The following is a 17,198-nucleotide window of genomic DNA, read 5'->3' as shown; positions in this document are numbered from 1 at the left end:
TCTGAGTCAACTCTGCCTCCCAGCTCAGTGGCCTGCTTCTGCATCTAGCCCAGGTGCTGAGGCAAGAATTCTCATTCTCTAATCCTGTGGGGAATGCAGCACCACTTAGACCTGACCCATCACTGACCATCGGTCCTGGGCCACTCTCAATGTGAGGGCATTATTCGCAGCGGGTCGACCACCTACCTTTCACTTTCAAGTAGTGTCCTCCAAACCGATACGCCTCGAAGTTCAGGTTTAGAGGTGTATAGGAGTGGTCCAAGAAAACCTCCACCTGATTCAACTCAATGCCATTTCTCTCACATACAGGCAACAGTGTTTCCCTGCAAAAGAAAAACATATTCTTCAAGAACTGAATGAAAATCCCCAGGTGTCATGTGAGAGTACCTTTAAGACATGGATGTTTAAGCAATGTACCTTTAAGAAAACAGTGATGTCAGAGAGTGGGTGGAGCTGAGGTCAGGTCAGCCATTTTGCAGTTTAGTTTTGCAGTTTCAAAAGAGCTTTAGAGTGTCTGTGTTTGCAGTGAGCTGGATCTCTGCCATGAAAGACTATCGCTGGATCATTTGGGTGATTTAAACTCATAACAGTAAAGCCTTCAACTTGATGTGATTCTGTTTAAAGGTGTTAAGTCTCTTGGAAGTTTGAAGGAACATTTTGAGGAATTATTTACTATTGCAATATTTTCGGCGTTATCTTTGAAGTAAGGGGTGTTAAGAGATCCAATGTTTATTTAAGGTGTTAAGTTGAGTTCATGGAATAAACAGTGTTTTGTGTTGAAAAACCCACGTGTCCATAATTGTAATCCCACACCTAGGGAACAAGCCGTGTGCTAGGAAAAGAAACAAATCCATTAAAGGGAGAGGTTGGTTGAACTCCATGATACATTTTGGGGTTCTGAAAACGCCTCGCCCATAACAATTGGGGGTCGAGGGGGATAAAAGTCTATCTATTGGATTAGCTTTTGTGAACTTAAAGACAGTGAAGGATTGTTGCTTTTCCGGTGTGGTATTTTAGTTTAAGTGGGGAGAATGTTGTGAACAATGGCTCTTTCAGAGGCTCAGAAGTTTTTGGGGGTGGAGAATGTCACACGTCGTACCTTACGGACAGAAACAAAAAGCAGACTGTTAGATTTGGCAAGAGCATTGCAGTTAACATTACCTGACAAAATGTGAAAAGATGAGGTAATTATGACTCATTGGAAATGGCAAAAATTCAGTTGCAAATTAAACAAATGGAACATGAGAGAGAATTAAAGCGGCTTGAATACGAGAGTGAGAGAGAGGAAAAAGAAAGAGAAAGAGAGAGAGAGGAAAAAGAAAAGGAGAGAGAAGAAAGGAGAAAAGAAAGAATAGCCCTAGCAGAACAAAAAGAAAAAGAAAGGGAGATACAGATCAGGGATGAAGATAAAGAGAGGGAGTTTGAACTTCAGAAAATGGCCATGAAACATGACAATCAGTTAAAATTGGCAGACGTACAGTTGGATGATAGTGATGAGGATAGTGAGAAAGAGCGTCATAGTCGAAGGCTGTGTGGGAATCTATTTAAATATGTCCAAACATTGCCAAGGTTTGACGAGAAGGAAGTGGAAGCCTTTTTCATTTCATTTGAGAAGGTAGCTAAACAAATGAAATGGCCACAGGACATGTGGGTGTTACTGTTTCAAACAAAGCTGGTAGGTAGAGCTAGTGAAGTGTTTGCATCACTATCGGAGGAGGTATCTGGAACTTATGAGGAGGTGAAGAAATCCATCTTAGGTGCATATGAACCAGTGCCTGAAGCCGACAGACAAAGGTTTAGAAATTTACGGAAAGAATTTGGTCAAACATACATGGAGTTTGAAAGGCTCAAACAGAGTAATTTTGATAGGTGGATAAGGGCTTTGAAAATAGACCAAACGTATGAAGCTCTCAGAGAAATTATACTTTTGGAGGAGTTTAAAAATTCAATTCCTGATGTAGTGAGAACTCATGTGGAAAAACAGAGGGTTAAAACTGCGAGATTAGCAGCGGAAATGGCAGATGATTATGAATTAGTTCATAAATCAAAGATTGGTTTCCGACATCAGTTGCAGCCAGTGAGGGATAGAAACTGGGGGACATGAGAAATACTCAAGTGGTAAAGGTAAAGGTGATCTGATGGGAGACAATAAAGAGAGTGTACCTCAGATTAAAAAAGAAATCCAGGAGGGTGGAAAAGAAATGAAAAATTTCAGATGTTTTCACTGTAATAAACTAGGCCATGTAAAGTCATAGTGTTGGTGGTTGAAGAAAAGCACTGGGAAGGCTGATGTGGTAAAACAGGATAAGACAGTGGAGTTTGTTAGAGTGGGAAAGGAAAGCCCAAGGGAAGCGAAGGAGGTGCAAACGATTGTACAGCCTGTTCAAGAAGTAATTGTTAAGAAGGTGCCAGATGTCTTTAAAGAATTTACTTGTGTGGGTAAAGTTTACTCATGTGTATCAGGAGGAGCAGGTAAAGTAGTCACAATTTTAAGAAATACAGGGACTAGTCAATCTTTAATGGTAAGAGATGAGGAATTATGTAGTTTGGGAAGAATGTTGCCAGAAAAGGTGGTGATATGTGGAATTCAGGGCGAGAGGAGTAGCATTCCATTATATAAGGTAAGGTTGGAAAGTCCAGTGAAGAGTGGTGAAGTGGTAGTAGGAGTAATAGATAAACTATCTTGTCCAGGAATACAGTTTATCCTGGGGAATGATATAGCTGGATTGCAGGTGGGAGTGATGCCTACTGTGGTTGATAAACCATTGGAAAATCAGTCAACTGAAGTGTTGAAGGACGAATATCTTGGGATTTTTCCGGATTGTGTAGTAACAAGGTCGCAAAGTCACAGGTTAAGACATGAGGAGGTTCCGGTTGCGGCGATGCCCAGCTAAGCCGCACGTTTCGGCGGCTCCAGCTCAAACGGACCTTCGGGCTCTTTTAAGAGCCCCAACGGGGAATTTTTTCACGACGAAACCCGGTGTGGGGTGAGTTAATAGGAAGTCCCCCCCCAACGAAAGAGAAAAATATCGGCAGTGGCGGCTACATTGAGAAGAATCCTCGACGATAGGGACAGGAGGAAAAAGAAGCAAGATGGCGGCGGAGAAAGCCCAGGCGACATGGGGGCCCGATCAAGACGAATTCCTAAGACGGTGTGTGGAGCTACTTAAGAAGGAGGTGCTGACCCCGATGCTACAGGCAATTGAGGGGCTTAAGGAGGCACAAAGGACCCAGGAGACAGAGCTCCGCGTGGTGGAGCAGAAGGTGGCGGATAATGAAGACGAGATCCTGGGCCTGGCGGTCAAAACACAGACGCACGAGGCGCTCCACAAAAAGTGCATTGAAAGGATTGAGGCCCTAGAAAACAGAGCACGAAGGAAGAACCTTCGGATCCTGGGTCTCCCTGAGGGAGTGGAAGGTGCGGACTGCAGGGCTTACGTGAGCACGATGCTAAGCTCGCTGATGGGAGCTGAGGCCCCTTCGGGCCCCTTAGAAGTGGAAGGGGCTCATCGGGTCCCTGCGAGGAGACCAAAGGCGGGAGAATCACCTAGGGCGACAATCGTGCGATTTCATCGCTTTAATGATAGAGAAGTGGTTCTGAGATGGGCCAAAAAGGTACGGAGTAGTAGATGGGAGAATGCGGTGGTACGGGTGTACCAGGATTGGAGTGCGGAGGTGGCGAGAAGGAGGGCGAGTTTTAATCGAGCCAAGGAGGTGTTACACAAGAAGAAGGTGAAGTTCGGGATGCTGCAGCCGGCGCGACTATGGGTCACGTACCAGGAGAGACATCACTACTTCGACACGGCGGAAGAAGCATGGACCTTTATTAAAGACGAGAAATTGGATCGGAACTGAGGGACTGATATTAGAGGGAGATGTCACTGTCGATGTATATAGGGATTTAAAATGGGAAGGGGGGGACACTAAGAAATGTTGGCGTCGGTGGGGGGGGAAAGAAGAGACACAGGCGGAGGATGAGGAATGGGAGTGGGGCGGGAGAGGGAGCTGCGCCACAAGGGGCGGGACAGCTACAGAGAATATGAAGCCTACTGTCCTTGTTCCCGCGCCAGAAAGATGATGGCGGGAAGATTGGCGCAAGGTAGATGGGAGTTCCCCACACGGGGGGGTCAAGGAGTGAGCGGGAGAAGCCGGGGTCAGTTGAAGTCAGCTGACTTGCGGAAGTAATATGGGGGGAGCAATCACGCTAGATGGGGATCTAGCAGGGGTGGGGGGGGGGGAGGATAACTGGGTTGCTGCTGCAGAAATCAAATAGGAACTGACTAAAGAACGGGTGGTCGGGGCTGGGATGCGCCACCTGGGGAACGAGTGGGAGCGCGGAATCGGGACGTGGGACCGGCCTAGAGAGGGTGATGGCTAGTCGACACGGGAAAGTGGCAGGTAGCCCCCCAGTGCGGCTGATCACGTGGAACGTGAGAGGCCTAAATGGACCGATTAAAAGTGCCCGAGTGTTCGCGCACTTGAAAGGATTGAGGGCAGACGTGGCTATGCTCCAGGAGACGCACCTGAAGGTGGCGGACCAAGTTAGGTTAAGGAAAGGATGGGTGGGACAGGTGTTCCACTCAGGGCTGGATGCAAAGAATAGAGGGGTGGCCATACTGGTGGGGAAACGGGTATCATTCGAAGCAAGGAGCATTGTAGCAGATAGTGGAGGCAGATATGTGATGGTGAGTGTCAGGCTGGAGGGAATGGAGGTCATGTTGGTTAACGTGTATGCCCCGAATTGGGATGATGCGGGATTCATGAAGCGGATGCTGGGACGTATACCGGACCTGGAGGTAGGAAACTTGATAATGGGGGGAGACTTCAACACCGTGCTGGACCCAGGGTTAGACAGATCCAGATCTAAGACCGGAAGAAGGCCGGTAGCGGCCAAGGTGCTTAAGGGGTTTATGGACCAAATGGGGGGAGTGGATCCATGGCGATTTGTTAGACAGAAGGCCAGGGAGTTCTCCTTCTCCCATGTTCATAAGGTGTACTCCCGGATAGATTTTTTTGTTTTGGGAAGGTCGTTGATCTCGAGGGTGGAGGAAACAGAGTATTCAGCCATAGCTATCTCGGATCATGCCCCACATTGGGTGGACCTGGAACTAGGAGAGGAGAGGGAGCAGCGTGCACTCTGGCGATTAGATGTGGGATTGCTGGCGGATGAGGGAGTCTGTGGAAGAGTGCGGGGATGTATTGAGAGATACCTGGAGGCCAATGACGACGGGGAGGTCCGAGTGGGAGTGGTATGGGAAGCACTAAAGGCGGTGGTCAGAGGAGAGCTGATCTCCATCAGGGCCCACAAAGGAAAAGCAGAGGCCAAGGAAAGGGAAAGATTACTGGGGGAGATCTTAAGGGTGGATAAAGAATATGCGGAGACCCCGGAGGAGGGACTGTACAGGGAGAGACGACGACTCCAGATGGAGTTCGACCTTCTGACCACCAGGAGGGCGGAGGTGCTGTGGAGGAAGGCACAGGGGATGAGGTATGAATATGGGGAAAAGGCTAGTCGCCTGTTGACCCATCAGCTGCGAAAGAGGACAGCGGCGAGGGAGATAGGGGGAATTAGAGACGAAAAGGGAGCTAGGGTGCGAAGAGCAGGGAAGATATACAGGGTGTTTAAGACCTTTTACGAAAGACTTTATAGGTCCCAACCCCTGGAGGGAAAAGAGAAGATGCGGCAGTTTTTGGACCAATTAAGGTTCCCGAGGGTGGAGGAGCAGGAGGTAGAAGGCCTGGGGGCACCAATTGGGGTGGACGAGGTTACCAAGGGGCTAGGGAACATGCAGGCAGGGAAGGCCCCGGGACCAGATGGATTCCCGGTGGAATTTTATAGAAAATACGTGGACCTGCTGGCCCCGCTGTTGGTGAGGACTTTTAACGAGGCCAGGGAAGGGGGGACTCTACCCCCGACAATGTCGGAGGCGACGATATCGCTAATTTTGGAGCGGGATAAAGATCCGCTGCAGTGCGGGTCCTATAGGCCTATTTCACTACTAAATGTGGACGCCAAATTGCTAGCAAAGGTGCTGGCATCGAGGATAGAGGACTGTGTCCCGGGGGGTGGTGCACGAAGACCAGACAGGATTCGTAAAGGGGAGACAACTAAATGTCAATGTGCGACGGCTATTAGGGGTGATAATGATGCCCCCAGTAGAGGGGGAGGCAGAGATAGTGGCGGCAATGGATGCAGAGAAGGCATTTGACAGGGTGGAGTGGGAGTATCTATGGGAGGTGCTGAGGAGGTTTGGGTTCGGGAACGGGTTCGTTAGCTGGGTCAAACTCCTCTATGGGGCCCCAAAGGCAAGTGTGGTCACGGGTCGGCAAAGATCGGAGTATTTCCGACTATACAGGGGAACAAGACAGGGATGCCCGCTATCTCCATTACTGTTCGCGTTGGCAATTGAACCACTGGCCATGGCGCTGAGAGACTCCAGAAAATGGAGAGGGGTGATTAGAGGGGGAGAAGAACACCGAGTGTCACTCTATGCGGATGACCTACTGTTGTATATGACGGACCCAGTGGGGGGGATGACAGAGGTCATGCAGATATTGAGGGAGTTCGGAGATTTCTCGGGATATAGGCTTAACATGGGGAAGAGTGAACTTTTCGTGATACACCCTGGGGACCAGAGTAGAGGGATAGATGGCCTGCCTTTAAGGAAAGTGGAAAGAAACTTTCGATACCTGGGGATTCAGATAGCCAGGAGCTGGGGAACCTTGCACAGACTTAATCTGACACGACTGGTGGAACAAATGGAAGAGGACTTCAAGAGGTGGGACATGTAGCCACTGTCACTGGCGGGCAGAGTGCAGGCAATTAAGATGATGGTCCTCCCGAGGTTCCTATTTGTATTCCAATGTCTCCCTATACTGATCACTAAGGCCTTCTTTAAAATAATAGACAGGAGCATCACGAGCTTCGTCTGGGCAGGGAAAGTTCCGAGGGTAAGGAGGGGGTTCTTACAACGTAGCAGAGACAGAGGGGGACTGGCGTTGCCGAATTTGGGCGACTACTATTGGGCCGTAAATGTGGCGATGATCCGTAAATGGATGATAGAGGGAGAGGGAGCGGCGTGGAAAAGACTAGAGAGAAAGTCCTGTAAAGGGATGAGTCTAGAGGCGCTGGTGACGGCACCACTACCGTTCTCACCAAAAGAATTTACCACGAACCCAGTGGTGGCGGCAACATTAAATATTTGGGGGCAATGGGGGCGACAGAGAGGTGTGCTGGGAGCCCTGGTGGGGTCCCCAATTAGGAACAACCATAGGTTTGCCCCAGGGAGGATGGATGGAGGATTCCAGAGCTGGCACCAGTTGGGAATTAGGAGGGTGGGAGATTTATTTATAGACGGGACGTTTGCGAGCTTGGGAGCGTTGGAGGAAAAGTATAAGCTGCCCCGGGGAAATTTCTTTAGGTATATGCAGGTGAGGGCATTCACAAGACAACAGGTGAGGGAATTTCCATTGCTCCCGACACAGGGGATCCAGGATAGAATGCTTTCGGGGGGGTGGGTCGGGGAGGGCAAGATGTCAGAGATATACCGAGAGATGAGAGAAGAGGGGGAGGAGCTGGTGGGCGAACTGAAAGGAAAGTGGGAAGAAGAGCTCGGGGAGGAGATAGAGGAGGGTCTGTGGGCTGATGCCCCAAGCAGGGTAAATTCCTCTTCCTCGTGTGCCAGGCTTAGCCTGATTCAATTTAAGGTGCTACATAGAGCACACATAACGGGAGCAAGGTTGAGCAGGTTCTTCGGAGTGGAGGACAAGTGTGGGAGGTGCGGCGGAAGCCCGGCAAACCACACACATATGTTTTGGTTGTGCCCGGCACTGGAGGGGTATTGGAGGGGAGTGACGGGAGTGATCTCGAAGGTGGTGAAGGTCCGGTCAAGCCAGGCTGGGGGTTAGCTTTATTTGGAGTTGCGGATGAGCCGGGAGTGCAGGAGGCGAAAGAGGCCGATGTCATGGCCTTTGCGTCCTAGTAGCCCGGCATAGGATTTTACTCATGTGGAAGGAAGCGAAACCCCCCGGACTGGAGGCCTGGATAAACGATATGGCGGGGTTCATAAAACTGGAGCAGATTAAGTTTGCACTGAGAGGATCGGCTCAAGGGTTCACCAGAAGTTGGCAACCGTTCCTCGACTACCTAGCGGAACGTTAGAGGGAAGATAGATGACCAGCAGCAGCAACCCGGGGGGAGGGGGGGGGGGGGGGGGGGGGGGGGGGGGAGGCGAGGGGAGGGAGGGGGAGGGGAATGTTTCATATTATGTTAATTGGTTAGTTTACCAAGTTAGTTAGTTACTCTTTATTAGATTGTAGATATCATGTTACATGTACTGTAAAATTTTCTTTATGTTTGATGTGTAAAGGGGAAAAAATTGTGAATGAAAAATTTCAATAAAATATATTTTTAAAAAAAGACATGAGGAGAAATCAACAGTCGGCATCACTCCCACCTGCGATCCAGCTATATCATTACCCAAGATAAACTGTATTCCTGGACAAGATAGTTTAGCTATTACTCCTACTACCACTTCACCACTCTTCACTGGACTTTCCAACCTTACCTTATATAATGGAGAAATCAAAGAGTGAAGATGAAGTTGAAGTGCAATTATCAGAAACAATTTTTGATCAGATGGTTGAAAAAGAACAAGAACAGGTGGAGGATGAGGCGGATATTTTTAGTTCAGGAAAATTGGCGGAGTTACAACAGAAAGATGTAGAAATAAAACGGATATATCAGAAAGCATATACGGAAGAGGAATCTGAGAGTATACCAGAGTGTTATTACCGTAAAAATGTTGTCTTGATGAGAAAATGGAGACCTGTACCTATGCAGGCGGATGAAAAGTGGGCAGAAGTTCATCAAGTAGAATTGCCGGTCGGGTATAGAAAGGAGGTGTTGCGAGTTGCACATGAGGTACCAGAGGCACCTCAAGCAGTGATAAAACTAGTGCCCTTAATACCCATTCCAGCATTTGAGGAACCTTTTACAAGGGTCCTAATGGATTGTGTAGGACCGCTTCCTAAAACAAAAAGTGGGAATCAATATCTTCTGACTGTGATGGATGTGTCTACTGGGTTTCCAGAGGCCATTCCAGTACGTAATATTACAGCTAAAAGGATTGTGGAGGAGTTACTTAAATTCTTTACAAGATATGGACTACCCACAGAAATTCAATCGGATCAAGGAACAAATTTTACTTCAAAGTTATTCAAAGAAGTTATGGATAGCTTAGGAATAATACAATTTAAATAACTGCGTACCATCCAGAATCGCAGGGAGTGTTAGAACATAGAACATTACAGCGCAGTACAGGTCCTTCGGCCCTCAATGTTGCGCCAACCTGTGAAACCACGCTAAAGCCCATCTACACTCTTCCCTTATTGTCCATATGTCTATCCAATGACCATTTGAATGCCCTTAGTGGTGGCGAGTCCACTACTAGAAAGGTGGCATCAGACATTAAAGACAATGTTGAGGGCATATTGTCAAGATTATCCAGAGGATTGGGATAAAGGAATCCCATTCGTATTGTTTGCAATTAGGGATGCAGCTAATGAGTCGACCAAATTTAGTCCTTTTGAACTAATTTTGGGTCATGAGGTAAGAGGACCAGTTAAATTGATTAAGGAAAAATTGGTGGGTGAGAAATCGGAAATTACACTATTGGATTACGTGTCAAATTTTAGGGAACGATTAAGTAGAGCAGGTGAATTGGCTAGACAACATTTGAAAGTTGAACAAAATGTGATGAAATGGGTAGCGGACAAGAAATCCAAAGTTCGTAGTTTTGCCAGTGGGGATAAAGTTTTAGTGTTGTTACCAGTGGTAGGGGAGCCTTTAAAAGCTAGGTTTTGTGGACCGTATCAGATTGAAAGGAAATTAAGTGAGGTGAATTATGTGGTAAAAACACCAGATAGAAGGAAGACTCATCGAGTGTGTCATGTGAATATGCTTAAAACGTACTTTGAAAGGGAAGGAGAGAAAAAGGAGGTTTTAATGATTCTAACTCAAAGTGACAAACCAAATCCAGATGTCTGTGAATTTGACATACCTCAAATTAAATTGGAAAATGAGAATGTTCTTAAAAATTGGGATGAATTGTTAAGTTACCTTCCAGAGGAAAAATGAACTGACCTGAAAAGAGTTATTGATATCACATGGGCAAGTTTGTAGAGATAAATTGGGAAGTACTAAAATGGCTATACATGATGTAGATGTGGGAAATGCGGTTCCTATCAAACAACATCCATATAGACTTAATTCTTTAAAATTGGCACAAGTTAACAGAGAGATTGAGAGTATGCTGAAGAATGGCATAATTGAAGTGGGTTGCAGCCAATGGAGCTCACCCATAGTGATGGTACCTAAACCAGACGGTACCCAACGGTTGTGTGTGGACTATCGAAAGGTGAATGCAGTTACAAGAACGGACTCTTATCCTATCCCACGTTTGAGGGATTGCATTGAGAAATTGGGACAATCTGCTTTTATTTCCAACTTCCAGACATGGAAAGAACATTTAAAACATCGTATGGAGTTCTTCGATCGACTTCAGGCGGCGGGTTTGGTGATGAACCTAGCCCAAAGTGAATTTGGAGAAGCCCGAATCACTTTCCTTGCGGAGTTTCCGATACCTTCAAGACGAAGGGAAAAATGCGATTTCTTAGCATGAGTGGATTTGATCGAACAGTTGTGCAAAGGTTTTGTGGTGTGATTACTCCACTGATGGAATTGCTGAAGAAACGTAAAAAAATTCAATGGACAGCGGACTTTCAACAGGCATTTGACTGCCTGAAAGCTGCGATCACCAATGGTCCTATATTGGAGAATTGCAAGGGACACTGTGGTCAGATTGAACTAAAGTATCTGATTCTCAAGAGAAATGCCGAGGAGTAGAGGAGTGGATGGATCATGCAGAGACTTTGTTCAATGAGACTGTCAATCGAGAAGGATTTCGGTTGGAGGAAGAAGAACAAAGAAAAATGGACAATGTTATTATACCTGTTTGCGTGTGGTGTTTTTTTTTAAAAACGAAAAGGTATATTTACTGTGTACATTTGTTAGTGGATGGTGCAAAAGTGAAAAATGAAACCATCTTGAAGTTGATGGTTTATTTTTTTTTCTTGGGGGGAGGTGTCCTGTGAGAGTACCTTTAAGACATGAATGTTTAAGCAATGTACCTTTAAGAAAACAGTAATGTCAGAGAGTGGGTGGAGCTGAGGTCAGGTCAGCCACTTTGCAGTTTAGTTTTGCAGTTTGAAAAGAGCTTGGGAGTGTCTGTGTTTACAGTGAGCTGGATCTCTGCCATGAAAGACTATCTCTGGATCATTTGGGTGATTTAAACTCATAATAGTAAAGCCTTTAACCTGATGTGATTCTGTTTAAAAGTGTTAAGTCTCTTAGAAGTTTGAAGGAACATTTTGTGGAATTATTTACTGTTGCAATATTTTCGGCGTTATCTTTGAAGTAAGGGGTGTTAAGAGATCCAGTGTTTATTCAAGATGTTAGGTTAAGTTCATGGAACAAACAGTGTTTTGTGTTTAAAAACCCACGTGTCCTAATCGTAATCCCACACCTAGGGAACAAGCCGTATGCTAGGAAAAGCAACAAATACATTAAAGGGAGAGGTTGGTTGAACTCCATGATACATTTTGGGGTTCTGAAAACGCCTCGCCATAACACCAGGCAATTCATTTACAGGTAGCGCTCAGGGTCTGTGAGCGTGTTGCGCTCAGTTAGTGCTGCCCAGATGGGCCTGACCTATTTTATTTTATGCCATGTCCCACAGAGATACCAGATAATGAACAAAGGGAAACCTCAAAACAGCAGAAACTGAGCAGACCATAGGGCTGTGCACAGAAACACTGCACCCAGTAATTATGAGTACTGCCACAGATGATCCTGGAATAGAGCCCCTGGAAATGCTGGGGCAGGATTCCTGGAAATGCTGGGGAAGGATTCCTGGAAATGCTGTCACAGATGCCCCCGATAACACTGGGGCAGGACCCTCGATAACACTGGGGCAGGGCCCTCGATAACACTGGGGCAGGACCCCCTATAACACTGGGGCAGGGCCCTCGATAACACTGGGGCAGGGCCCCCGATAACACTGTGGCAGGACCCCCGATAACACTGGGGCCGGGCCCCCGATAACACTGGGGCAGGGCCCCCGATAACACTGGGGCAGGGCCCCCGATAACACTGGGGCAGGGCCCCCGATAACACTGGGGCAGGGCCCCCGATAACACTGGCTCAGGGCCCCCGATAACACTGGCTCAGGGCCCCCGATAACACTGGGGCAGGGCCCCCGATAACACTGGGGCAGGGTCCCCGATAGCACTGGGGCAGAGCCCCCGATAGCACTGGGGCAGAGCCCCCGATAGCACTGGGGCAGAGCCCCCGATAACACTGGGGCAGAGCCCCCGATAACACTGGGGCAGAGCCCCCGATAACACTGGGGCAGAGCCCCCGATAACATTGGGGCAGGGCCCCCGATAACACTGGGGCAGGGCCCCCGATAACACTGGGGCAGGGCCCCCGATAACACTGGGGCAGGGCCCCCGATAACACTGGGGCAGGTGGCCCCTCATGTGACACTGTATGCGGAAGATGAGAAGGAAAATTGATATGAATTTGTTTGATGTGAGCAATGTATTGCGTGTAAGAGCCTATTAAACCTCTGTTTTGTACCTCTCTCTAGAACAGCTGAATCACATCAAACAAGAAGGTTCCTGGTTCAATCCCTTGTCCAGATTATGTAGTTCTTAAAGACATAACCCAGAGATTTAATAGCGAAAGTGTTGTCTGCACTGTGTCACTGTAACTGAGGGATCCAGTGGGAGTCAGCAAGCTCGGGATAACCTGGCACAGGGATGGCAGATTAGGAAGGCATGAGAAACCCTTGGACTTACCCCAGAGACCTTTTCTTCATGGCAGGGACGATCTCTGTCTCAATGTTGATATTCAAATCAAACTTCAATGTGAAACACTCCTTGCTGGGATCCTGTAGAACAAGGAGAAAGAGTCAGCACCAGGAACTGATGCAGGAGGAAAGGAATTGGGAGACACCCCAGCAGCACAGAGACCAACTAGACCTGAGCACAGCCACTGATTCACTCCCCTCAATAATACCACCTCTTTCTGTACACAGCCACTGATTCACTCCCCTCAATAATACCACCTCTTTCTGTACACAGGTACTGATTCACTCCCCTCAATAATACCACCTCTTTCTGTACACAGCCACTGATTCACTCCCCTCAATAATACCACCTCTTTCTGTACACAGCCACTGATTCACTCCCCTCAATAATACTACCTCTTTCTGTACACAGATACTGATTCACTCCCCTCAATAATACCACCTCTTTCTGTACACAGGTACTGATTCACTCCCCTCAATAATACCACCTCTTTCTGTACACAGATACTGATTCACTCCCCTCAATAATACCACCTCTTTCTGTACACAGGTACTGATTCACTCCCCTCAATAATACCACCTCTTTCTGTACACGGGCACTGATTCACTCCCCTCAATAATACCACCTCTTTCTGTACACAGCCACTGATTCACTCCCCTCAATAATACTACCTCTTTCTGTACACAGATACTGATTCACTCCCCTCAATAATACCACCTCTTTCTGTACACAGACACTGATTCACTCCCCTCAATAATACCACCTCTTTCTGTACACAGCCACTGATTCACTCCCCTCAATAATACCACCTCTTTCTGTACACAGCCACTGATTCACTCCCCTCAATAATACCACCTCTTTCTGTACACAGATACTGATTCACTCCCCTCAATAATACCACCTCTTTCTGTACACAGCCACTGATTCACTCCCCTCAATAATACCACCTCTTTCTGTACACAGGTACTGATTCACTCCCCTCAATAATACCACCTCTTTCTGTACACAGCCACTGATTCACTCCCCTCAATAATACCACCTCTTTCTGTACACAGCCACTGATTCACTCCCCTCAATAATACCACCTCTTTCTGTACACAGCTACTGATTCACTCCCCTCAATAATACCACCTCTTTCTGTACACAGCCACTGATTCACTCCCCTCAATAATACCACCTCTTTCCGTACACAGCCACTGATTCACTCCCCTCAATAATACTACCTCTTTCTGTACACAGATACTGATTCACTCCCCTCAATAATACCACCTCTTTCTGTACACAGATACTGATTCACTCCCCTCAATAATACCACCTCTTTCTGTACACAGCCACTGATTCACTCCCCTCAATAATACCACCTCTTTCTGTACACAGGTACTGATTCACTCCCCTCAATAATACCACCTCTTTCTGTACACAGCCACTGATTCACTCCCCTCAATAATACCACCTCTTTCTGTACACAGCCACTGATTCACTCCCCTCAATAATACCACCTCTTTCTGTACACAGCTACTGATTCACTCCCCTCAATAATACTCACATCTGTGTGTCGACGGCGAGCTTTCTTCTTGCTCAACTTCAGTGCAGAATTCCTCTTGTCACTGTGGGGTCGGGAAAATTCAATGAGAGCATGTTTTTCATAAAAACAGCATGTTGTCCTACTCTGACCAAAATCCAGCCCCACTGTCCTTTCACCCTCAGTTCCAAGCGAGCTGGCTGATGTTAGTGGGTCACGTGTGAGGAACCTCAGGTGAGGACCAGTTTCTTGTCATTCTGCAGGACCTCCATGCAGGAATGGGGTGTCCACAGCACAAACTCACAGGACCAGCAGGGAGAGGACTGTATGGTTCTGTCCATCATGGTTCCTGGGCTGGTAGGGTCATGGGCAGGTGCTGAAGTGAGTTTAAAGCTCGTTGTGAACTGTCAATTTCAGCAGGAGCTGTTTTAGGCGGGAACAGGAAGTCGACCCGCGGACGTCTGGGAAGACCCTCACCAATAAATTCTGGTGGAGAGGAAACCCGAGACACTACATGTGTAGTGTCTCCTACCCGCCCTCCTCCTCTAACCTAATAATAAAACCCATTGGTCTGAGGTAAGTACCATATTTTATTATATTATTATTATTTTTTATAAAAAATTTAATTTAGTTGTTAGCCAGATCTTGGTAGAAAGTTAGAGGAATGGCAGGGAAGGGAATGCAATGTTCCTCCTGCAGGATGTTTGAGGTGAGGGATGCAGTTAGTGTCCCTGCTGAGTTTACCTGCAGGAAGTGCTGCCATCTCCAGCTCCTCCAAGACCGAGTTAGGGAACTGGAGCTGGAGTTGGAAGAACTTCGGATCATTCGGGAGGCAGAAGGGGTCATAGATAGCAGCTTCAGGGAATTAGTTACACCAAAGATTGGAGGTAGGTGGGTAACTGTAAGAGGGGCTGGGAAAAAGCAGTCAGTGCAGGGATCCCCTGCGGTCGTTCCCCTGAGAAACAAGTATACCGCTTTGGATACTTGTGGGGGGGGGGGGGGGGGGGAGACTTACCAGGGGTAAGCCATGGGGTACGGGCCTCTGGCACGGAGTCTGTCCCTGTTGCTCAGAAGGGAAGGGGGGAGAGGAGCAGAGCATTAGTAATTGGGGACTCTATAGTCAGGGGCACAGATAGGAGATTTTGTGGGAGCGTGAGAGACTCACGTTTGGTATGTTGCCTCCCAGGTGCAAGGGTACGTGATGTCTCGGATCGTGTTTTCCGGGTCCTTAGGGGGGAGGGGGAGCAGCCCCAAGTCGTGGTCCACATTGGCACTAACGACATAGGTAGGAAAGGGGACAAGGATATCAGGCAGGCTTTCAGGGAGCTAGGATGGAAGCTCAGAGCTAGAACAAACAGAGTTGTTATCTCTGGGTTGTTGCCCGTGCCACGTGATAGTGAGATGAGGAATAGGGAGAGAGAGCATTTAAACACGTGGCTACAGGGATGGTGCAGGCGGGAGGGATTCAGATTTCTGGATAACTGGGGCTCTTTCTGGGGAAGGTGGGACTTCTACAGACAGGATGGTCTACATCTGAACCTGAGGGGCACAAATATCCTGGGGGGGAGATTTGTTAGTGCTCTTTGGGGGGGGGTTTAAACTAATGCAGCAGGGGCATGGGAACCTGGATTGTAGTTTTAGGGTAAGGGAGAATGAGAGTATAGAGGTCAGGAGCTCCGATTTGACGTCGCAGGAGGGGGCCAGTGTTCAGGTAGGTGGTTTGAAGTGTGTCTACTTCAATGCCAGGAGTATACGAAACAAGGTAGGGGAACTGGCAGCATGGGTTGGTACCTGGGACTTCGATGTTGTGGCCATTTCGGAGACATGGATAGAGCAGGGACAGGAATGGATGTTGCAGGTTCCGGCGTTTAGGTGTTTTAGTAAGCTCAGAGAAGGAGGCAAAAGAGGCGGAGGTGTGGCGCTGCTAGTCAAGAGCAGTATTACGGTGGCGGAGAGGATGCTAGATGGGGACTCTTCTTCCGAGGTAGTATGGGCTGAAGTTAGAAACAGGAAAGGAGAGGTCACCCTGTTGGGAGTTTTTTATAGGCCTCCTAATAGTTCTAGGGATGTAGAGGAAAGGATGGCGAAGATGATTCTGGATAAGAGCGAAAGTAACAGGGTAGTTATTATGGGAGACTTTAACTTTCCAAATATTGACTGGAAAAGATATAGTTCGAGTACAATAGATGGGTCGTTTTTTGTACAGTGTGTGCAGGAGGGTTTCCTGAAACAATATGTTGACAGGCCAACAAGAGGAGAGGCCACATTGGATTTGGTTTTGGGTAATGAACCAGGCCAGGTGTTGGATTTGGAGGTAGGAGAGCACTTTAGGGACAGTGATCACAATTCGGTGACGTTTACGTTAATGATGGAAAGGGATAAGTATACACCGCAGGGCAAGAGTTATAGCTGGGGGAAGGGCAATTATGATGCCATTAGACGTGACTTGGGGGGGATAAGGTGGAGAAGTAGGCTGCAAGTGTTGGGCACACTGGATAAGTGGGGCTTGTTCAAGGATCAGCTACTGCGTGTTCTTGCTAAGTATGTACCGGTCAGGCAGGGAGGAAGGCGTCGAGCGAGGGAACTGTGGTTTACCAAGGAAGTGGAATCTCTTGTTAAGAGGAAGAAGGAGGCCTATGTGAAGATGAGGTGTGAAGTTTCAGTTGGGGCGATGGATAGTTACAAGGTAGCGAGGAAGGATCTAAAGAGAGAGCTAAGACGAGCAAGGAGGGGACATGAGAAG

General features: G+C 47.7%; 1 protein-coding gene across 6 annotated transcripts in view; it reads right to left on the bottom strand.

Moving 5' to 3' along the window:
* The window catches only part of LOC140392662 (pleckstrin homology domain-containing family G member 5-like), a 337,052-nt gene that overhangs the window by 79,826 nt on the left and 240,028 nt on the right, over positions 1 to 17,198 (bottom strand). For all 6 annotated transcript variants that reach the window (XM_072478154.1, XM_072478158.1, XM_072478155.1 and 3 more), the window contains 3 exons: positions 14,480 to 14,540; positions 12,922 to 13,013; positions 187 to 323 (listed from right to left, as the gene is read on the bottom strand). In XM_072478154.1, coding sequence (XP_072334255.1) covers positions 187 to 323; positions 12,922 to 13,013; positions 14,480 to 14,540 — 290 coding nt within the window. The remainder of the gene's footprint in view (positions 1 to 186; positions 324 to 12,921; positions 13,014 to 14,479; positions 14,541 to 17,198) is intronic.

Source organism: Scyliorhinus torazame, chromosome 16, assembly GCF_047496885.1.
Source record: "Scyliorhinus torazame isolate Kashiwa2021f chromosome 16, sScyTor2.1, whole genome shotgun sequence".
Lineage (NCBI taxonomy): Eukaryota > Metazoa > Chordata > Chondrichthyes > Carcharhiniformes > Scyliorhinidae > Scyliorhinus > Scyliorhinus torazame.
This window is presented reverse-complemented; position numbering and strand designations above follow the sequence as displayed.